This window comes from Cyprinus carpio, chromosome B11 (assembly GCF_018340385.1).
Source record: "Cyprinus carpio isolate SPL01 chromosome B11, ASM1834038v1, whole genome shotgun sequence".
NCBI classification, from domain to species: Eukaryota; Metazoa; Chordata; class Actinopteri; order Cypriniformes; family Cyprinidae; genus Cyprinus; species Cyprinus carpio.
In genome coordinates, this window is record NC_056607.1 from 20,060,518 (window position 1) to 20,084,620 (window position 24,103).

The 24,103-nt window shown below is 33.2% G+C and overlaps 2 protein-coding genes and 1 long non-coding RNA gene across 15 annotated transcripts in view; 1 reads left to right on the forward strand and 2 right to left on the reverse strand.

Moving 5' to 3' along the window:
- mcf2l2 (MCF.2 cell line derived transforming sequence-like 2) overlaps positions 1-14,561 on the reverse strand; it is a 56,575-nt gene extending 42,014 nt beyond the window's left edge. For 4 of the 8 annotated variants that reach the window (XM_042734456.1, XM_042734462.1, XM_042734460.1 and 1 more), the window contains exon 1: positions 14,131-14,560. In XM_042734456.1, the coding sequence (XP_042590390.1) occupies positions 14,131-14,212 (82 nt within the window). In that variant the 5' untranslated portion in view covers positions 14,213-14,560. Of the gene's footprint in view, positions 1-8,394; positions 8,673-14,130 lie in introns of those variants that run through there. The other 4 variants (XM_042734459.1, XM_042734458.1, XM_042734455.1 and 1 more) reach the window with 2 other exon arrangements.
- On the forward strand, positions 7,238-10,354 carry LOC109048053. The gene is made up of 3 exons (XR_006155918.1): positions 7,238-8,162; positions 8,247-9,241; positions 10,112-10,354. It is a non-coding gene; the product is annotated as an uncharacterized LOC109048053 (long non-coding RNA).
- Positions 14,562-17,039: 2,478 nt separating the features above from the next.
- The window catches only part of slc4a10a (solute carrier family 4 member 10a), a 42,908-nt gene continuing 35,844 nt past the window's right edge, over positions 17,040-24,103 (reverse strand). For 4 of the 6 annotated variants that reach the window (XM_042734465.1, XM_042734466.1, XM_042734464.1 and 1 more), the window contains 6 exons: positions 23,954-24,022; positions 22,905-23,078; positions 22,587-22,709; positions 22,386-22,450; positions 21,360-21,470; positions 17,040-18,527 (listed from right to left, as the gene is read on the reverse strand). In XM_042734465.1, coding sequence (XP_042590399.1) covers positions 18,446-18,527; positions 21,360-21,470; positions 22,386-22,450; positions 22,587-22,709; positions 22,905-23,078; positions 23,954-24,022 — 624 coding nt within the window. In that variant the 3' untranslated portion in view covers positions 17,040-18,445. Of the gene's footprint in view, positions 18,528-20,792; positions 20,830-21,359; positions 21,471-22,385; positions 22,451-22,586; positions 22,710-22,904; positions 23,079-23,953; positions 24,023-24,103 lie in introns of all 6 variants that reach the window. The other 2 variants (XM_042734468.1, XM_042734469.1) reach the window with 2 other exon arrangements.

Below are 24,103 nucleotides of genomic sequence, written 5' to 3' on the forward strand. Positions count from 1 at the left end.
GTGTGTGTGTGTTTGTAACATATCAGGACACAACTTTGTATAATGACATGGGTATGACACAGGTATTACAAGGAGAGGGTGATTTATGAGGATATAACCCATGTCCCTATTTTTCAAAACGCTTATAAACCATACAGAATGAGTTTTTTTGAGAAAGTAAAAATGCACAAAGTTTCCTGTAAGGGGTAGGGTTAGGTGTAGGGTTGGTGTAGGGTGATAGAATATACAGTTTGTACAGTATAAAAACCATTACACCTATGGAATGTCCCCACAATTCACAAAATCAAATGTGTGTGTGTGTGTGTGTGTGTGTGTGTGTGTGTGTGTGTGTGTGTGTTATTATATTTTGAATAAATGCTGTTCTTTTAAATTAGTTTTTCATCAAAGAATCCTGAAAAGGTATCATAGGTTTCCAAAATTGATAATAAATCAGCATATTATAATGATTTCTGAAGGATCATGGAGTAATTTCAGATTTTTATCACAGGAATAAATTATATTTTAAAGTATATTTAAATAGAAAAACATAATTTTTATAGCCATTATATTGTAATAATATTTCACAATATTACTGTTTTTTAGTGTTGTATTTGTGATCAAACAAATGCCTTGATGAGCATAAGAGATGTCTTTAAAAAATACTTAGTTACTAATTATTGTCCTACTTCTATTACTAATTTACCACTAATTGTTTTTATACTTAACTAATAGTTAAAATAAAATGGATTTGAACAAAAAATGTTTTTAAAGCCAACTGAAACTAAAAATACCTTTATAGTGGTTTTATCACTGAATCTCAAATTCTAACAAGTGTTATTAAAATGAACTAAAACTATCTTTTTTGAATAAACTATACAAGATAAACACAAATTAAAAATGTGTATATTTAATAAGATTTTTTTCTTCTTTTTAATTTTTTTTATTTGTGTGATATGTTATGTACTGTACTTTTGATTTGAAAAAAAAAATATGATTTTTTTAAAGGGTGTAATGTGTTTGGCCTTAGTAAGAACAAAGACATCTGATCTAACACATCATCATCATCATCATTGTTTTTTAATAAGCATTAAATTCCCTATGTAGAAGCAGGTTTTCTGTAGCAGAGCAGATGATGGTCAGCATGCCAAGAGGTTAAACCCCAAAGCAAACCTGCTGTTAGTTACGGGCTTAAGCACACGACACGTGCAAATAAAACACACACACACACACACACACACACACACACACACACACACACACAGTTCATGCAGACTCATGGTCCACTGCCCTCTGTGTTCAGTGAAGCTGGCTAATTGTCAAACTAGACCACAAATCCCACTCCGACCCACACAAGTCTAAAAAGCATGGCTGCACTATGAAAAATTCCAGCCCAAGCCAAACCACATATCCCTTATCTTAAAGGGATGATATTAGAACATCCTTTCTCCTGTCCCAGTTTACACTCTTAAAAAAAAAAGGTGTGCTTAAAAGGTTCTTCACAGCGATGCCATAGAAGAACCATGTTTGGTTCCACAAAGAACCATTCAGTCAAATGTTCTTTAAAGAACCATCTCTTTCTTACCTTTTTATAACCAGAAGAACCTTCTTTTGTGAAACAGAAAGGTTCTTCAGATGTTAAAGGTTCTTTATGACATTTAGCCAAAAAGGTTCTTCTATTTATGGCATTGTGACACCTTTATTTTTAAGAGTGTAGTATGCAGAGGAATCTCTGTAGGTCATTTGTAGGTTGACAAATATCTGTGCCATTATTAAAACACTACTCTGTTTGTTTGAACATCCCAACTAGCCCGACAACAGCAACAATGGCTCAACCAATGAGGTGAGTTTAGGGGCGGGGCTGATCTGTTTGTCAACCAATGGAAGAAGAGAATCATCACCACTTCACATTTCAAATAAAACTGTCCGAACAAATTAATCAGAAGCACTAAACAATGCCAAAACAGCTGTTTTTGGTGGACTGGCACATTTCAGAAAATTTTATATAGCTGATCCGAATTTGTCCAGAGGCGCTTTTGAGAGTTTCTCAAAGACACATTTTAATATGATACCAAGAGTTTGCTTACATAACAAACAGTCAATCTTCTATTCACAGAGCTTGACAGATGAAGGTCACATTTCATAGAGCAGATTCAGAATAGTATTAGTATCGATCGCAATAACCTAAGGACACATGATGTGAGATGGTTTAAATACACTGGCCTTGGTTTAGAAAGAAGCTGTACTCAGGATGTCAACATATCGAAGGGAAATGAGTCTCTACCTATGACCGCTTTAGCTTGTTTGATTACTGTGATTTGAATTTAAACCACATCATCCAGAGATTCCCACCATCAATCACATCTCTTCAGTTGTACTGAATGCAGCTGCATGCATAACAAATGGAGAGAGGTTAAGAAAGACTCTGTATTGTCTCCACTCACTTTTTCCAGCTGCACAACTCTGTTTTAAAAGAGTTTCCTCCATGGAGAACTGAGAGAACCTACCAGCTTCTAGCAAAAAGTCTCCAGTGAGCATCTGGTTGGGGGGAAGATATAGATGAAAAGGAAGTTTTGAGTAAGATGTATTCCAAGCGGCAAAGCGCTAAAAAAACAAAAAAAAAAAAAAAAAAACATGTTCTGATGTTTATGTACCAAGAAGAAGCATTTCCCCAAACATTAGTGTTTTCAGCTCAGGCATTGTTCGGCCTTTCTGCGTCTTTCCTTCCCATTGTGCACCAGTTTACATAACTGCAACGTTCAATGGAGAACTGAATCCTACATCTTTTTTGGTCTATATGGCCACATAAAGAGCAGGACACACCTATATTTCTGTAAAGTCATTGTTTCGATAGGGTACACCGTGCATGTTCATAAGAAGCATTATGTTGATTGTTCAGTCTTGTTTGCTTCGGGCCACTAGGTCCTGTTAACCCAATCAGAGTATCTGGTTACCAAGGGATGATGAATGGGACTTCATCCTATCTGTCTGGGTAATTACAGAGCTCGTTAATCACTCGGCCCATTAGCAAGAGTTCAACAGTCAGATGATCAAGTGTCAATCACCTGTGCCGTCCCCACCACAATACTTGCTTTTGTCCCAGCATGGGTCAGGATGTCAGAATAAATGTTAAACTCACTTACAATTTCAATTGCTAAACACACTAACTTGCACACTTAGTACAACACTGATTGCATTCACATGCAGTAGGGACACTGTGACCAAAATTAGCTGAAAGGCATGAGAGGAGCGATGGAGCCTGAGGGTGGAGATCTGCAAAAAGCCTTCTGTTAGTGTCCAAAAGGCCACACAGCATAAGACAGGTGAGAAAAAATAGTCACAAGGCCAACAAGAACTGATTGTCTTTTAGGGTGGAGATCTGCAAATATTATATATATATATATATATATATATATAATATATATATATATATATATATATATATATATATATATATAGATATATATATATATATATATATATATATATATATATATATATATATATCATAATTATGATACATTGACATGTATTTAAGGTGTAAGGAATTCTTATTCGATGGTTAAACAACATGACATTGTTACATTTTAAAGTCTTTTTTTAGTTATTAAATGACTATAAATGCTATAAAATGTTTTTTTCCAAAACTATTTGAAATATTCACAAATATAAAGAATATATTTAAAAGAATGTGACATGTGTTTATGACATTTGTAGATTGACAAATATCTGTGCCACTATTAAAACACTGCCTTTGTGGACAGTACTAAAGGTCATTGACCTTGATACTTCTTGCTCCAGGGCCACTGGCATGGAAAGCACCCTTATGAACTAACTAAGCGAAGACGAACTGTAATGGATTCAATCATCAGCTGCTGGAAGAAAAAACACAAATCAGCTCTCAGTGGTTTCATCTTCCTTTTTCTGAAGCATACCCATGGTTTCATTTGGGGTCAATGCATCAAGGGTTGCAGTCAAACAGAGGACACTGCTGCATAACATGTAAACAAATCCAGTTTGGAACTCGATCACGAGCCGTAGGGGGTCTCAAAGTGGTTCTAAACACCTACAGTGCATACTCATGAGAAACTTCTACCTGCTCTCCCATGACACACTGGGCGACTATAACAGAATCGACACAATAGCTTCACTTCACAGCCTGTCTGAATCCCAGTGGCAGACGTTTAAGGAGCGTCCACAGGACATCCAGTCCATTGTCCTGCTCTGCTCCCCTCTGATCTTTATAAATTAGTGCTGCTGTATGACAAAGGAATCTCAAGACAAGGCTGAACGATTGAGTCTCAGGCAGCAAAATAAAATAATCATAAAATCAAAGCCCAATGTCAGTGGTTGCAGTAAAGCTTTATCAAAGGCTCGGCTGTTCACAAATGGGATCTCAATATTTTATTGCAGGCAAGACCCACAATCTATCATATTTCCTCTAAAGAAATCACTGAATGTAGGGGAAGAAGTCCCAGAGCTCCCAACACTCACACATACACCCACACACAAAGATTTACGTTCCTCTAGGCATCTATTTCAAAGCAATACAGCTTGGACAAGGCATGTGCCTTGATGCTGCCTATACTGGAAAAAAAGAAAAAGAAAAAATCCTCATTTAAATGATTTTGTAATATTTTTTGTTTTAAAACAACAGTTCACTCCTATATATATATATATATATATATATATATATATATATATATATATATATATATAACTCATAATTTCCTCATGTCATTCTGTATAAGTTTATTTCTTCTGTAAAACACAAGGAATATTTTGAAGAAATTTTTACCCTTGTGTTTCCATAGGGACAGTTTTGTCTTTTTTATTTATTTATTTTTAATGTATTTATTTATAATTTTGGCTGGGTTAAGAACAGCATAAATTTTGCCAAAAAAAATGCATTTTCTCATTGGAATTTTATTATTTCACCATCATTTCCTTTCATGAATCTATTTTACACTAGGTACAAAAAAAAAGTTACAGAGTGTCTCCACCGAAACCCATTCAAACTGCAATATTTAATACTAATGCCATTTCAGCATAAATTCAAGCATTTCTGTTATTATCCTTTCATTCTGGTGGTAGATTGTTTACTATTTTTACATTTTTTATTATTTTACACCCCATGAAACATTTTCACTTTGTGCCGTTTTCTGCTTATGCAAAACAATAGCATTATGTAAAAAAATGGCATTTAAAGGGTCAAAATTCTGAAAATAATTATAAATAAATCAGTGTCAGTGAAAGCAGAAAAAAATATTCATATATAATATTTTATTTATTTATTTTTTTATTTTATTTTTTTTGACAGACAATTTTGTCCTCTTTTTTTTTTCTTTATCATAATTGATGCACAAAGGTAAAGTCTAAAGAACACTGGCCATCATTGACTTTCATTATATGGACCAAAAAGAAAAAAGAGAAAAAAATCTTCTTTTGTGCACTATGGATGAAAGAATATCATACAGGATTGCAAAACCTTAAATAAATAACAATCCAATTTTCATTTTTGGGTGAACTACTAAATTAAATCATAATGTGAGCTGTTTGAAGTTCACACAAAACTGAGCATTCCAAAACAAAATTCCAGCATACAGTATCTAACTCCCTCTCGATCCACATCCCTTCGGAAAAGGAAGCTACCACACATGGATACAAATCAGAATGTCAGACAGGATCCTGTATCTGGCCCGAAAAACAAAAACTCCCTATGATTAATATCATAGACCCTGTCACCTGGAACAATCAAGACCTCCACCCCACAACACAGGACACGCAACAAACAAGACATTTTAAAGTTTTTCTGCAAATAGAAAGTACTCTAAATCATTTTGTACTGGAATGAATGATGAAAACAGCTTTGAGTAAACTGTTCGTGTAAAAACAACCACTAAGCACAGGACCCACATCCACAAAAATGTGTATGACCAGGATGTTCAGATGTGGGCTGTGTAAAACTACATCTGACCCAGTCTGGACAGGTGCGTTTGATTACGCTGGCATGCTTTAAAGGGGCTCTCGAGGGAGACTTTGAGGACACTGGCCTCTGAACTAATCGCATGTGTGTGTGGATTTAGTCTAAAAATGTTTCCAGAAGGGGAAAGCATATATGGATACAAACAATGTCAATAATTTTTTTTTTTACTTACACCACATTTTTGAAGCAACTTTTTTTTTTAGTGGCATAGGATGGAAACACACCAGTCTGGCATCTGTACAATAGCAGAATAATGGTGTTTCAATAATAATAATAATAATAATAATAATGAGTTATTATTAGAAATAATATTATCATATTAATAATGATCAATAATATTGTTGTTATTAGAATTAATATAATTTTTTATAAATTCAACTCAAAAGCTTTACTGTCTATCCCAAATGGGGTAGAAAATTGTCTTTAGACAAAAGGCTAAACAAACAAACATGTATCTAATTGTTAAAATTATTATTATTGTTGTTTTTGTTGTTTTTATTGTTAATAAGATTAACAACAACAATAATATTAAAACCATAAAACCAAATCTGATGCATGTATTAAATAATAATAATTATAATAATAATAATAATAATAATACAATATAAAATTATATAAAACCAAAAATATAATTATTTTAAAAAAAATTAAAGTTAAAATATATACGTTTTTTTTTTCTTTTTACTCTGTTATGGTTCATAATAATCAAAATAATATAATCATAATGTGTTCACTACAATTAATATAAACAAAAATAAACATTTAACTTCACTGATAAAAATGGTGTAAGACTTACTTTGAAATAAATTTAACTCAGAAACTGCCAGCAAATTTCACAAATAGTTACAAAGGAGTTTACGACTTATTTCCAGCTTCGAAAAATGTTTTGCAATTTTTGCACAATTGATTTAAGGATGTTTTAACATTTCTGGTGGAAAATATTACTGATTATAAGAAAATGACTTTTGCAGTGTATACTTAGTATCCTCTGCATCACCATAATTCATACTGCCCCTTAGAGACTCTCTGCAGCATACGGTACTCTTGCTTTAGAGTGTGTCATTCTTGTGCTTGCATGTACTAAATTTTAGTAATAAAATAATTATAAATATATATATATATATATATATATATATATATATATATATATATAATATATATATATATATATATATATATATATATATATATATATATATATATAAATTATATATATATATATATTTTCTTTGACTTTGTGCTATTAGCTCACTATCTTCTTTCAAGTCTGATAGAAACAGTCTGATTATTGACCTCCACATCATTTACAGTTCCTCTTTTAAGCTCAAAGAGGTTCATGCACACAAACAAAGCTGAATATGCAAAACGATTAAAACCCATGAAATATCAAACTTGCTTTGGCATTACTGTTTTCACAAGCAAATTTGCCACAATGATGAATGATGCGGCCAATCTGACCCAGCCATTTAATCCTCTTTAAGAGCGTCTGACAGTTAACACCGCAGCTCACACACACACACACACACACTAAAACATCACACTTCTCTAGATCTCTGCAATAACGCTGAAGTATGTTTTAGCTATAGTTCCATCAGAAGCAAACCAGAGTGAAAGAGGAAGGTGAGGATGTATGAGGAAGACATACTTCTCCTCGATGCTATTTCAGTTTCCAGACACACTCCCAGCAAACGATAATAGGACTCCATTTCTCCAGCCGAGATGCGGACCAAGGAAAAGGACGCTCCCCGTGAGTGCCGCCCACATACCGAGCAGCGGGACAGGACGGTCTGATAGCACCGGGAGCCTTCCATACTGCAGCACAAACCCACAATACCCCAACCTGCCTCACTACGCCTCGCTGGACGAAGGTCACAGAAGCGTAAGGAGGACAGATCAGAGTAAGTGGACAGAAGCGTTGCTGTCTCTGGATTAAGAGAACTATTCTAGTTCACTTCTCCTGTGGTGGATATTCTTACACACACACCTCCACCTGAGAGCACCGTCTCTTTGCACCCAGGTTGCTCCACACAGGTTTTTTAAAGAATATCCTGCCCATTTTATGGATGTAAATGAGGACTGGGACTGTCAAGCTCTAAAATGACAAAAATATTCCATAAAATAGCATACAAATGATCTGTGTGACTCAAGTGTTCTAAAGCCACACACTTATATGAGGAATAGAGAGAAATCTTCTTATACAGTAAGTTAACTACTTGTACATTTTTCTGGTCACATTGCTGTGTCTAATCATTATTAAGCCCATAAACCTCTTTTTTCCCTCCAGAAACACCTCAAGGCTTCCGACCAAACCCAACAGAGCTGTAACTCTCTCAGAAATGACTCCATATATCATTCTCAGAAACACAGAGGACAAGAAACACAAAGTTCTTCCTCAGGCACAAATGCTGTTAAATCTGCTTGAAAAGACTTACACATAACTGAACCCATTGTGCCGACGGTCCCGCGCCGTGCAAGAGGTCCCAAGAGCCGCAGTGACCCGCAAACTCAATCACTCCTGGGTGTCTAATAAGACGTTACGAGAGGTGCCTGTGCCTCTGAAACGCAGGCAACACACTGACATGCATACTACAAATATCTTTGAGAATGCCAGAAGCACCGGTAGTTTCCTCTTCCTCTCTCTCCCAGCGAGACATTCATCACTGCGCAGCGCTCTGTGGTTAAAATACGTCAGGAAGAAGTTCTCACAAACACACAGATTCCTTTTCCCCTCTCCACCCCAAAACAGAGCCCTGCTACACACACACACACACACACACACACACACACACATAAACCCCTCCCCGCAACCCTCACACATGAGACAGCATCATGTGGCACTGCCTGTTAAATCTAAACCTGAGGACTCAACTTTTTTCAGTCACTTTCACAGTGGAAAACAAATGTAACGTGCTAAATTGAGAAGCAAAAAAGTGGGAAACCAACCCAAACTGTGATTTCATGGATGTCTGAGCGCTCACTTGTAGGTGAGCTAATGTTTTCATGGATAACTTCAGACATTCCTGTGGACGGAAACCTTTGAGCGTGTAAAATGAGGCACTCTTTTACTCGGGAACCGTCTGGATCTCTGGAAATCACAGTCAGTCTGGTACACACTCCAAAACAAGCCCATTTGTAAGCATGTATGAAATGTCCTTGAATTGAGAAAAGAATTGTTTGAAATAATTCATTGTAAGAATTGTTTTTCAAAAAGGTACACTCAAGCAGCATGGTCACATCCAACAACTGCCTGAAAATTCTCGTGATCTTTGGTGCTAGGAGGTCAGTGAAAATTAGTGAAATTATTATATTATAGTAGTAGTAGTATATATTATATATATATTGATATTATATATATTAGATATATATTTATATCAAATTATTATTATTAGTAGTAGTAGTATTGTTAAAATTATTATTATTATTTAATACATATATCAAATTTGATATTATAGCATTCATAATTAATTTTAATCTATTGACATTACATGGTTTTGTTTTCTAATATTATTGTAGTTGTTATTCTTATTAACAACAACAAAAATCATAATAATAAGAGACATTTATCAACAATTATATTAATTGTAATAATAACAATTCTTCTTCATAGTATTATTTTTTACACATTTACAGACTTTTATATTAAAGCATAATTTTCATTTATTGACTTGCCATAGATTTATTTATTTATTATTATAATCATTATTAGTATTATTATAGATTTTATTATTATTATTAACAATAACAACAACAATATAATAATAATAATAAATATTAATATTATAAAATAATAATATTATTATTAATAATAAGAAAAAATATATATTAATAATTATATAATTATATAATTATATATATATATATATATATATATAAAAATTATATATTATATTATAATATTATAACATTAATATTAAATATGAAGACAGTAATACAAATATCGTTATCATAAAAATAGATAAATGAATAAATAAACAGAATGACACTAGGGTGTGTTTTCAGATAACGTCTGCTATATAAAAACAGCATGTAATCTGATTACAGGACTCTATTTTAAGAGGATTTCTGTGGTAAACCTGATAAGGATGTCATATAGTGGTGAATACTGGACACTCACTAATGCCTGCTTCTCTGTCTTCCTCTATCATATAGGATTCAGCATCCACGAGAAAGACTGTGAAACACTCCTCAGCACAATGAGAGAGCATGAGAGGGTGATGTCATAAAGCTTCAGTGACTGACAGTCTAATGGATTGCAGCTGAGAAAACGTGTTTACCGGTGCAAGCTCTTCCATATGACTGAAGAATCAATCTCACACTGAGCTTGTGATAAAACTTTTATGCTTGTGTGTAATGAGACAAGACCTCCCTACATCAAAATGGCTTATTTTAAAGCAATCCAGATCAAATTAATGTAATAAATCACTTTGCATGGTTTCTGAAAATTTACTGGAAGTCACCAAGGCCTCATTTGATTTCTGAGAACTAGACTTTGATCCGGAAGGAGAACTTCCTGTGTCTGAGCAACCTAACATAGCAGTGTGAGTATACAATATTGATTGACATGAGTGCAGCACTGAAGCTAGAACAGATATTATACATAGGGGCACACAAAAGATGGGGGTGGAGAGAGGGGGAGGGGTTGGTGTGGAGGGAAGGAAGTACAATGACCTTCCTATTGTTCACCTTTTTGGATTTGCTGTTGAGCGTCACTGCTGCTGTTTTATTGTGAGTCCAAGTCTTTGGAGATACTGTCTTGTTGAAGGCAGCTTGGAATGAAGCCCAGTTCAAGGTTTTAGGCTGTATATAGAATTTTTAAGGGCAAAATGCAGTCAGGATTAAACCATTTATCATGTTATAAAGTATTTGGTTACGCTTTATTTTAAGGTGTCCTTGTTACAGTGTAATTATGCGTTTAAGTAATAAGTAATATTAATTAACTACATGTACTTACTATATGGTTAGGGTTTGGCTTAGGGTTACTTGCATGTAATTATGCATAATTTAATGTTATTATATTAATGTTATATATTAATAAGTCATGTAACAAAGACACCTTAAAATAAAGTGTTACAAAATTTTTATATTTCAAAAAATGCTTTTCTTTTGAACTTTCTATTCACAATTTCCATCAAAAAATTAAGCAGCGCAACTGCTTTTTAACATGATAATAATAAAAATATTTCTTAAATCAGCATATCAGAATGATTTCTGAAAGATCATGTGACACTGAAGACTGGAGTAATGATGCTGAAAATTCAGCTTTGCATCACAGGAATAAATATCATACGGTTAGGATGAGGGTTTGGTTTAGGGCTACTTGCATGTAATTATGTGTAATTTATTGTTATTATAATAGTAAGAACATGTAGCACGTGTTCCCCCCAAAAAAAAAAAAAGTAAAAGAATTTTCTAACATTACTGTGATGCTGTTAACATGTTTTCCTTTTCTTTTTAAAACCATGTCAAACCTGTACGTTTAGCTTTACCAAAAAGACACGTTTTTGCCACATTCATATTTAAAAGTGAAGAAAAACGGGTAGAGATTAAATATACTCCAATGTCTCCAATATTTTTTATACTTGCATTTAAAAGTTTGTGGTTGGTCTTTTTTTTTTAATGTTTTTGAAAGAAGTCTCTTGTGGTCACAGAGTCTGCATTTATTTAATCTAAAATAGAGTAAGAACAGCAATTTTATAAAATATTATTAACATTTAAAATAACTTTTTCTATTAAATATATTTTAAAATATCTTTTATTCTTGTGATGCAAAGCGTAATTTCAGCATCATTACTCCAGTCTTCATTGTCACACAAAAATGTGTGCTTAAGAAACACTTCTAATTATTATCAATGTTAAAAGCAGTTGTGCTGCTTAATATTTTTGTGGAAACCCTGAAACAGGATTCTTCGATGAACAGAAAGTTCAAAAGAACAGCATTTATGTAACATTATAAATGCATTTATTATCCATTTAATGCAGAGGAAAGCTATTAATGTTTTTAATAACTTTTAAAATGCCCCTATTATGCCATTTTTACGGTTCCTGATATTGTTTTGGGAGTCTCCTACAATAGGATCACATGCATGCAAGGTAAAAAAAAAATGCATTTAATATCACCTAATTTTCCAGCGATTCCTGCAATTATGCAAATATGCGATTCAAATTACTAATGACTCATTTCAGAATCGATTCTTTATTTTGGGAGACAATAACTTTATTTATCGTGCACTTTCAGCTTTACAACTTTGCAGATCGTTTACATTCACATTCAGTTACATTACACACTGCATGAAAGGCAATACTGGAAATGGCATAATAGGGGCACTTTAAAGGCTGTGTAAATATGGATTTCAGCTAATACATATGCAAATGTAACTGCATTAGGCTGAGCTGCTGTTATTTTACAGAATGCTTGACTGCTCATCTCTATACCGAGAACTGTGCAATCTATCACTTAGCTTTGAATTTAACAGGAGAGTGATGTCACATCTGACCAATCAGAGCATCATCTTGCTGTTACAGGGCTGGACGGTCACATCTGTGACTCACTCAGAGAGGTGGGTGCTCTGATGGATCCCCGGAGATGCTGCTAATGCTGATTTCCTCTGAGCACAACAGAGCCAGAAACAACTCTTATCAGTTGTCTGTTGTTTGCCCAAAACCAAAGGCAGGTTTGAGAGGCCGCACGATAAGTTAAACATTTTTACAACGTTTGGATCCTTCTAACCTCTGAAGTCCAGTTCAGTGCAGCGAACCGAAAACAAATGGTTGAACCATTGTTTAAAAAGCCTGCTGGTTTTCAGTTGGCTCAAGCAGTGGTGTGTTATAATGCGGATAATGAACGTAGGAAGCAGCGAGTGTGTGTTTAAAGCACAGAGTGTCTACGTGAATCAATATGGCTGAACTGGCCCATCTCAGTTTCCATGGCAACGGCCTCTACATCCCCCGAGGGCTGCAGTGGGGGCGGGGCAGCGCCTCTCTCTCAGGCAGGACAGCGGGAACAGCAGCATGGCACAATAACCCACTTCACTCTCTGGCATGGGGAAGCACCTGGATATTCCCATGCTTTTTATGGTACAGGAAGATGAAAAATACAACTGTTTGGAACGAACACCTTCCCAGAGCGAAGATGGGTTTAAAATACACAGATCTCCTATTCAAGCAGATTCAACTACGCTGATTTTTAACAAAAATTCAGTGAATTCCTTCATAAGCTGCATAATCTTATTCGACAACCCTAATTAGAAAAGTAATTAAATGATAAAATCTAACTAATAAAATGAAAACACATTTTTGCACTTTGATACTCTTAAATCTGTGCTTTCTGCTATGGATTCAATGGAATGGAGCCCTATTTATAACTTATTAAATTAATACTAAATATTATTCTATTCTATTACATTATATTGCACACCTTATTTATATTTAATTTAATGATATAGCCTACTTTAATAAATACATAATGTGTAATACTATTAATATTATTGCTAATATTGAACAAAGTAATTAATTTGCTTTTTTTAAATATTAATGTTGGTTCTTTGGGCTGGTAATGCAATATGAAAATATTTAAATCCTTGTGTAAATCTATAAGCACACACAAATATGCATTAATAATAATAATAATTAGTAGGAGGAGGAGGAGTGATAAAAATAATAATAATTTTTTATAATAATAAATAATATCTATTTATTTTGCTAAGGAGCTATATCTGAATGTGGCTAAGCTGTATTTATTTTCTTAATTTGCTGAAAAGGCCATTTTAATTTAATTAATTAATTGAAGTTTGTGATTTTGAAACAAATAGGTGCCAAATCAGAAATAAAATTAGCTGGTGATTCCTATGCTATAGCCTCCACGATGTAATGAAATAAAAATAAATAACAGTAAAATAAAATAAACCAATACAATTCTGCAATAATTCTGCAATTTCCGCTTTGAATAGTTCATGTTCACATTCTGTGTGTAACAGCATGACATTTAACATTAAAATAAAGCACAGAGGTCTAAACTCCAGCTTTATTTCTATCACTGGCCATCAGGAAAAATCACCTCACGGTTTCCCCTTAATTTCAGAATTGTCAGACTGCATCTGAATTAGTGCTGGCCTGATGAATCACAGCTGTAACACACCCCCATCAGCCTCAGCAGTGAATAATCCACTCACCAACATGGGTGGTGATACAGTCCACCCTCTGCTGTAGCTCCAGTAGAGACATCTCCTCTTCCTCCTCCAGCCTGCAGAGCATCTCAGGGAGTTAACGGTGTCCACTCTCCTCTCCTCCGCAGCTCACCCGAGGGCTTCCCCGCTCCGCTCTCACAAAGACAGCAGCCACTCCCAGCCCTTGATGGAGACTCCGATGGAAGACACGAGAGCGAGCCGGTGACACCGGCAGATGAATCTGGCTCTTTTGTTCTGCAGTGTTGAGGTGCGGAGAGGCTTTTGTGATGTTAATCATTCATTGTGAATCTCAGCGCCTGAGTGATGCTGGCTGGACTTTCCCCGGCTCTCACACCAGCTCTATGGCTTCTATCCTAAAGACTGTGTCAGGCACCAGGAAGGGAATCAGAGGGAGGCTACAGTACCTGCCTTCAGAGAGACACAGAGCTCCTCTCACACAAAACCTGGAACAATGGATTCAGTGGAATGGAGCCTTGTACATATAGCCTGCAGTGTAATAGTCCTGTACTTGAAATGTTTCATTAATGAAACACTATTACTGTATAATATAATATAATATAATATAATATAATATAATATAATATAAAATAATATAATATAATATAATATAATATAATATAATATAATATAATCCAGAATCCCCGCAACTACAGAGGACAAATGATTTGGAGAACTATATATATATATATATATATATATATATATATATATATATATATATATATATATCATATTTTTTAATTTATTATTTTATATATATATATATATATATATATATATATATATATATCATATTTTTAATTTATTATTTTATTATATATATATATATTTTTTATTATTATATATTATATATATATATATTATTCTCCAAATCACTTGTCCTCTGTAGGGTTGCGGGGATTCTGGATCACATTATAATTTATTAAATTATATACATTCTCAGGATAAAACTATATAATACAAAATAAATAATAATTATATAATAATAATAATAATAATAATAATAATAATAATAATAATAATAATAATTATTATTATTATTATTATTATTATTAAATGTATTATGATTAATGCAACCAGCCTGTATTGAAATAGTCAAACGTATATTATATTCATTGTTGCCATAAAATGTATTAATGTATTAAATTAATACATTATTTAACGAATGCACAAATTTTTTTTATATTATTACCATACTGAACAATGTAATTCATTAGTGTTTTTTCCACATTCATTTTGGTGCATAGAACAGATGATACAGTGATAAACTGTATGTAAACATGTACTTATCTGAATCCTTAATACTTATATGTAAATCTGCAAATACACACAAGCATGCATTCAAATAATAATACTCATTATCATCTTCAACATTTAATTTTACACTACTACTACTAATAATATATTTAATTATAATAGCAATAGCAATTTTATTATTACTATGCATATTTGAAAAGACTGAATGTCAATATTTTAAATATACCTAACCATTTCTAAATATTATAAATATCATTCTAAGCAATAATGTTAAACTCCACATTTTTATTTTTATTTATTTACTTACTCTTTTGTTGTTGTTGAGGAGCAGCATCAGTATATGACTGAGCTGGGTTCTTTTCCACATTTTGATGTGAGCTGATGGGCTACTAGCATCGTTCTTGACAACATTGCCCTTGGGAGCCAGATCATCTCCTTGGAAACTCACGGTGATGGGACGCCATCTGTGCTCCTGCCATAACATGCAAACTTATCGCACATGCATTACTCATTAAATTAAATCTAAGAATAGTGCTGAGAGTGTATCTTGCTTTTATGATGATGTGTGTCATTTATTCTTGTTATTTATTTATTTTCCCAAACAGCCACTTAGAATTTTTTCAACATCCCTGCTAAATGTGTTCTGCTCTTCACAGAATGATTACATAAAACAATACTGTTGGAAATGGAAAAGTAGCTAAAATAAATGTTGAGATAATTGCATAGAGACTAATTTAGAGCAGGATAACCAATGACCTACTAAAGTTTCACCGCCAGATGGCGATGTAGGTCCGCTTACTGACAAGAGCAATAAAGGCTACACTGCAGCGCCTCCTGCTGGACACACTGACTCAAAATACTGTATATTATTTTATATTTAAATTAAACGCATACTATGTTACAAAATTACATATGTTAATACCTTACCAATTGGCTTTCCGAGAAATCATCCACCATTAACATACTTCAGCTGTTGAAACGAAGAAGATAAGGAGGATGTTGTCTTATTTTGTCATTAATAACACCTCTCGCAAATTAACGCACATGAGCGTAAAAAGAAGTGCACTGCATTTTATGTTAAATTTAATAAGTGTGCAATTTCAATAAACAGATAAGAGGAAAAAATCGTTGCAGAGCTGCTCAGCCATAACAAAAACCCTTTCACGTTCTGATGCGTCAGGAAGATGAACACACGTTGTGATAGCCATGGTCCTTATTTAGCAACATTATATATTTATTTAAGTGTTTCGTACATTTCACGATTGAGGTATAATTGCGTGTACCTTTATTACACAACGTTAAATTATAAAAATAAAAAAAAACAACTATATTACACAGAAATCCAAAACGCACCTTTATAACAAGCTCCAAAATGAACCTTAAAGACGTGTCTTATGTGGCAAACCCTATTTCTGCAGAACATATACATGAGGAAGGGCTTTTTTTGGAGTTATTTTGCAACGTCATCAATCCTAAATTACAAACAGAGCTGGACTTCAGGATACATCCCTTATAGGCTACACATGGACATTTGAATTACTTGTTAATCATGTGTTAAACTTACATGACACTTTAGGGACTGATAAAATATTAATATTGACTCAATAGTAAATATAAACCAAAAACACACTTCGGCATCAGTTTATTTGCAGTCACATTTATTGTGATGAAAATTGCTCACAGTTGTAATGATACATTGGAATAAATAATTTAATAAACAACAGAGACTGTTTTCAGGAAGTAATGCTTATTTTACAGTGAAATCAACAGAACTTACTGCTGACATGTGCATGACATAGATGTGTGTGTCGTAGTTTAATCAACAAACCTGGAAAATGGCAAAACACTGTAATAACACTGACAGTAACATGAAAACATTCTATACATATTTAAATCTACCCACATATTAAATAACTTTGTTATTCAGGATTATACACATAGACAAAATACAGAATCACATGTACATGTGTTGATGATAAATGGTAGATTTGTCTCTGGTTAGTGCACGGTAGAATGCCCCTCTTATGAAAAGGAATATTATTGCATTTCTTGTATGATTTTTGTATTATCGGCAGTACAAGTATAATTCGTTCGTTCGAGCGATGAGGTTTCTTCTTGGCTTGCAAATGAGTTTTGTAGAGGAGACAGATGCCCTGTCACTCAGAAACATTGTGAAAACGCACTATACAGTTATATTATTTGCAATGTTTTAACAAAATATATGTTTAATATTATTTGCATGTTTAAGTGCTACACAAAATGAGATAATGCTTTGTAATATCATTTTCAAAAAAAAAAAAAAAAAAAAAACAGTCCAAATCGACAAATGAATTTCTGAATATGGATGAGATTCATATCAAGAAAATTTTGTAGGCTAAAACGAGCACAGTCCTGCGTTTTAAGGGAAATCGTATCATAAAATTCACAAAATGAGAAAACTGTTCATAAAAGTACTTTTAAAAATATTGGTCACTGTTCATAAGTAGTAAATGTTAACATCAAGTATCTTATGAAGTGATGCGGAGAATATTTCGACGCACAGACACTGAAAAATCTAATAGAACTACATTTGCATCTTCTGTCAGAAACTGCATCTTACTATTATGATATTTTAACTATGCCAGCAAATTAATATTAATAATTTTTTATGCATAATAAAAAAGACTGGATTTTATATAATAAACATATTCAGACAAGGAATTTCAATAGGATCTACTTTCAAAAAAATATAAAACATACAAAAAACACTACCCGGATGAAAACAAAAGTAACCTTACATTTTTTAAACTTCTATAGGTGAAACTACAATTTGACTACAGGTGGACTGGAAAAACACACAACCCAACAATCCTCCTTGTGGGCGGCGAATTCAAACACACGTATTCAAATGTTCAAAATAAACATCTCCATACACACACATAAAAAAACATGTAAATATAACAAGGTGCCTTAGCACAGACTGGCACACACAGACCTACAGAACACAAGCATTTAGTGGTGCTTACAGTGTGGCACGATACAGAGTGTTTGGAAATACGTGAACTCACAAACTCGTCTCTCTGTCCAAATCTGCAGCCTGCTCTTCATCGCCTCTTTTATGTCCAATGGCAACTTCAACTGTTGAGCTGCAGAACAACAGAAAGCCTCACATCACCATGGAGAAAAACAGACTTTGGTAGTTCATTAGCTGATGAGAAACTGTGCGCGACTATAGTTTGCTGTTAAAACAAAATAATTAAATTACGAGATTGATTTATTAGTGCTGTCAGTTGATTAAAATATTTGATTGATTACTGAAATTAATAACTAAATAATTCATATTCAAATTATTTAATTATTAATTATTTTATATGTAAACATTTAAATATGTATCATATTTAAATAATTTAAATATTAATTAATATTGAACATTTATTTCACAATTTACCTGTTAATGCATTTGTTTCTTTTTTTGGAAAAAATAAATAAATAAATGTGTAATTATTGTGTTGATGGCTCTCATAGCGGAACATCTATGCATATGTATAATCATTCTAGACTTAAACTTCACCCTCTATTATATGAGTTTGATTAATAAAAAAAAAAAAAAAAATACTTGACCCTCTAACACTTGCACTCTCTGTTCCCTTTTTATTTAACTACTTGTTTTCTCCTTATTTAAAAAAAAATCACCCTGTTACACTAGCGTCCTCTATTCTTTTGACTTATTTTGTTTATTAAAAAATGTTCCTCTAACACTAGCATTCTCTATTCATTTTCTATTCTACTTTTTTCTTATTTATTATTGAAAAATGATAAAAAAAACACGTACTGCGAGACTAACCAAGACTTGTCACAGCACTTATTATATTATTACACATATTATTGCTGTGTTGTTGGATTTGATTGCTTCTATTGGCCTCTTTTGTAAGTGGCTTTGGATAAAAGCATCTGCAAAATGACTAAATGTATATGCAAATATACTACAGTACATACAGAAATTACTGAGAAAAACTACTGAGTTCCACAAGAGATTGTGTGTGTGTTGGTTTGACCTACATTATAGGGCCAAAATTGGTTTCACAATGACTAACTGTAAATTATGAGAACATGCTAACTATCCCCTTAACTCAAAAGGCTAAATAAAAATATAAAAAAACAAACAAAACAAAAAAAACTCTGATTAGTTCAAATCAGCTCTGAATATTCAGATTCACACAACAAAATGAAATGGTTGTCAAATTAAAGCATTATCAGGGTCAAAACAAAAAAAGAAACAGCATGAAGTACGTTTAATTAATTGCATGTGTTAACTTTGACAGCCCGGTTTTACATGATTACATGACCTCAGTGAGTTGACGGAACAGTTCACCCAAAACTGAAATCTACTCCCCCTCAGGCCATCCAAGATGAATATGAATTTTTTTCCTCATCAGAACAGATTTGGAGAAATGGAGCATTCCATCACTTGCTCACCAAAGGATCCTCAGCAGTGAATGGGTGCCGTCAGAATGAGCCTAAACAGCTGATAAAAACATCATCAAAATAATCCACATGTAATCCACACTCCAGTCCATCAGCATCTTGTGAAGCAAAAAGCTGTTTGTAAGAAACAAATCCATCAAGGTTTAAATGACCTTTAAATCATCATTTCTGGCCAAAATACCAGTCCATAATCCATACCTCCAGTGAAAAATCCCAACTTGTCCTCTCACATCAAAATACACCAACATGTTTGTTTAGAACTGTTTTTGCTTGTAAGGTGTGCTTGATTGTGTACATATTTCTCTCCTGATAGATGACTCATATTTTAGCTGGAACCAGCCTATTACTTGTGGATTATTGTGATGTTTTCATCAGCTTTTTATCTAGTTTGCACTCTCATTCTGACGGCACCCATTCACTGCAGAGGATCCATTGGTGAGCAAGTGATGTAATGTACATTTCTCCAAATGTTCAGATGAAGAAACAAACTCATTTACATCTTGGATGGACTGAGGGTGAGCACATTTTAAGCAATATTTAATTTTGGGGTGAACTACTCCATTAAAATTGTGCATGCCATAAACCTCGACCTTTGACTTATCAAAAAAAAAAAAAAAATCATGCTTTTCCATGCATTTAACATTCTCAACAAATACACACAAACATGCACACAAAGCCTAAAATGCTCTGAAACAAAGTGCTCGAGTCTCACAATGTGATGCCAGTGTTTGTAAAGCCTGGAAATGTTTCATTGTTGTTAAACTCTGATGTGAAAGACGCAACTTTTTTTTTTTTTTTTTTAGAAAAGGAAAACAGGTTTGAACATGAAGGAAACATGAACCATATCACCAAAAGATGGAGGCCAGACACCCACAGCACTAGTGTATATACAGTGATCGTGCACAGACGGTTGGGTTGCGTCTTACCTTTGGAAACCAGCATCTGAGACATTAGGAGAGGGAGCTTATGAGTGACAGGGATGAAAAATTCAGTCATAATATGAGCCTGATAGTCACACTTCCATTTTAAAGAGAACAACATGTTTGAGGAGTTAAATAGAATGACTTCATAATGCAGTGCAGATCCTGAAGGATGCCAGCTGGATTAAAGATGAATCCACTTTATTCATTTATCTAGGAATTTCACTTTATCCACTAAGACTTTTATTTAATTCTACTGGGAGTTGATTCCAAATTGGTATAAAAACATTTTAGCAGTCCTATATATTTGTTAGCATTTAAAAAAAATAAGGCTGAAGGGGCTCAGATATGACCAAACTCTGATCTGAGAATGAAAATGTAGGTTTCTGGATCTTTTTTAAAGTAGGAATTCAGTTTAATGTTCCATAGAAGGAGTAAAACTGAACATGGCCCACTGTAACATAAAATACTGTGTATTTTTATTGTCCCAGTGCATTGTTTGCAGGTGTGTGGTGAGATTAAAGTGATATGTTTGAATATTGTCATGTGTGCGAGAGAATATTCCATCCAAACCTTTTGGAGCTTTGATCTTTGTTGGTGCCGTCAGTGTTGAGGCCTTTCCAGATATTTCCAAAAGATGACTTTGTCATTTCATCTGAAATGTTGACTGTGGATGGATCGTCCCTTGATAAATGCAAACACATTTTCATGCATTTTTAACCTTATATCATCTTTTTTGAAAGAAATTGTCCTTCAAGAAGAGAGGAGGCCATCTAAACATTTTTACAGAAATGAAAGCAAGCTGTACAGCTCTAAATGAAATTGTGAAATGAAATTACATTATATTACTATTACATTACAAATGTTTCATAAAAAATAAATACACTACAGTTCGAAAGTTTGGGTCAGTATGAAAAAATAAATATTACAAAGCAGTAATGTTGTGAAAAAAAAAATTACAATTTAAATGAACAGTTTTTATTGTGATTTCATTGAATTTTCAGATTTTTTTCTCCTGTGTCGCATGATCCTTGAGAAATCATTCAAATATGCTGATTTGCTGCATATTAATGTCCATTTGATGTCCAGTTGTGATACTTAGTATCTTTGTGGAAACTGTGATTTTATTTTTTATTTTTTTCAGAATTCTTTGATTAATAAAAAGTTCAAAAGAACAGCATTTGTTTGCATCTGTTTTATCAGCATTTATTTTATCTTTTATTACATTATAAATATTTTTACTTTTGAACAATTTACTGAAATAAAAGCATTAATTTATTTTAAAACAAAACCTTACTGACCCAAACCTTTGAACAGTAGTGTATGTTTTCTTAAAATAATAATAATAATAATAATAATAATAAAATAAATAATAATAATACATATATAAGTAAGTAAATAAGTAAATAAATATATGTGCTTTGTATAATATCTAAATTAATTGGTCAAATTAATTATTCAATATAATATTTCTTTCAAATCACTGAATTAATATAAATACTCTAACAAAGCTAGATTTAAGGGCTAGATTAGATAACAACAGCAGGTTGCCCATTTTACAGCGTACAAACACTGTTTTTTTTTCTTTTTCCTACTTACTTAAAATGCCCCTCTAAGGGCACTTGTACAATTCCTTCATCCTCCATCAAGACACACTGATTCTCCTGAAAGTGAGAATAAAACACATGTTGGTGACCTGTCCTTAGAAAACATTGTCTGCAATGATTGGTCATTGGACTTTGGCCAATAACACTGTTGCAGGCCGCGACCAATAGCAGTGTGTGATGGGGGTGGTGGTACCTCTTGCTGTGCATCTTCCATTTTTTTCTTCTTGCTCTCGGGCATGAGGTCATCAAGCCAGCTGAGATCTCTCTTAGAGAAGACAAAGTCCAACAGCTTACGGATGAACACAAGGGCTAAGACCTGCAAGAAAACACACAGACATCACATGAGATACACACATATATTGCACACACAAATATATATATATATATATATATATATATATATATATATATATATATATATATATATATATATATATATATATATATATGTACATACATATATGTATATACAGTATCTATCTATCTATATAAACATTAACACACATCTCACCATCATAGGAAAGACTATGGCAGCTCTGGAAGTTTTGATGACCCAGAGAAGCACCAAGCAGCTGAGCTGGATAATGGTGAACAGGTGAACCTTTCTCAACGGGACGTGTCTCAGGTAGATAAAATCAGGCTGGTGTTTCGCTGGCATCCAAAACAACCTCAGACGATCAAAGAACTGAAAGGAAAACACAACACTGTTAAAATTGCAATGTCAACTCAGTGTCGTTAACAAAAAATGAAAGCTAAAACTATAAAAAAAATGTTTTTGTATATATATATATATATATATATATATATATATATATATATATATATATATATATATATATATATATATATATATATATATATGTATATATTTTTTTTTTTAGTGGTCAACCGGTATTGGTTTTTGACAGCCGATGCCAATATCTTGGAAAGCAGGGGGGCCGAAAGCCGATATCATTTTTTTTAATTATTATTAATATTTAAGAAATCTGAAATAATTTGACAATGGATTAAAAAAAATGAATGTGTAAAATATACATACTTATACTTTAGATGACAAAGTATTTTTCACAAATAAAATATTGAATAAAAATATAATTAAACCGGTAGTAAACACTGTAACCAACAGGGCACTCAGTATTCTGGGAAGTTTGTTTGCATTGGGAATGATTTTTCAGGACAGCGAACAAGAGGGAGAATGTGAGCTGTGTGTGATCAGTTGCTGCCTTTCTCAGCGCCGTCAAAATAAAAGTCCCGCTTGACCACATTGGCCAAGCAGAAAAACTTATCGACCGATGCCGATATTTGAAAAATGCCAAATATCAGCCGATATATCGGCCATGTCAATTAAAGTTAAATGGAAATATTGAAAAAAAAATATCAAAAATTACGAAAGCACATAATAACTCAAATGAAAACTGAGAATATAAAAAAAGGCTAATACAAAATATTCATAAATGCTACAATAGTATATAAACAATACTAAAATAACACAAGCCACTCCTACAAACATCTAAATAAACAACTATCAAGCACGATATATGAATTCAGCAATTGCAGTACCTGTATGCCCCTGAGAGATGACGCTCCCATATAGAGGAAAACGCCATATAACACAGGCATTGGGATATGCTGAGGACAAAAACATAAAATAATAGCCATTAAAAATGAAGTTGATCAAACTTGGTAGCCTGACTCAATCTGAACCAAAGA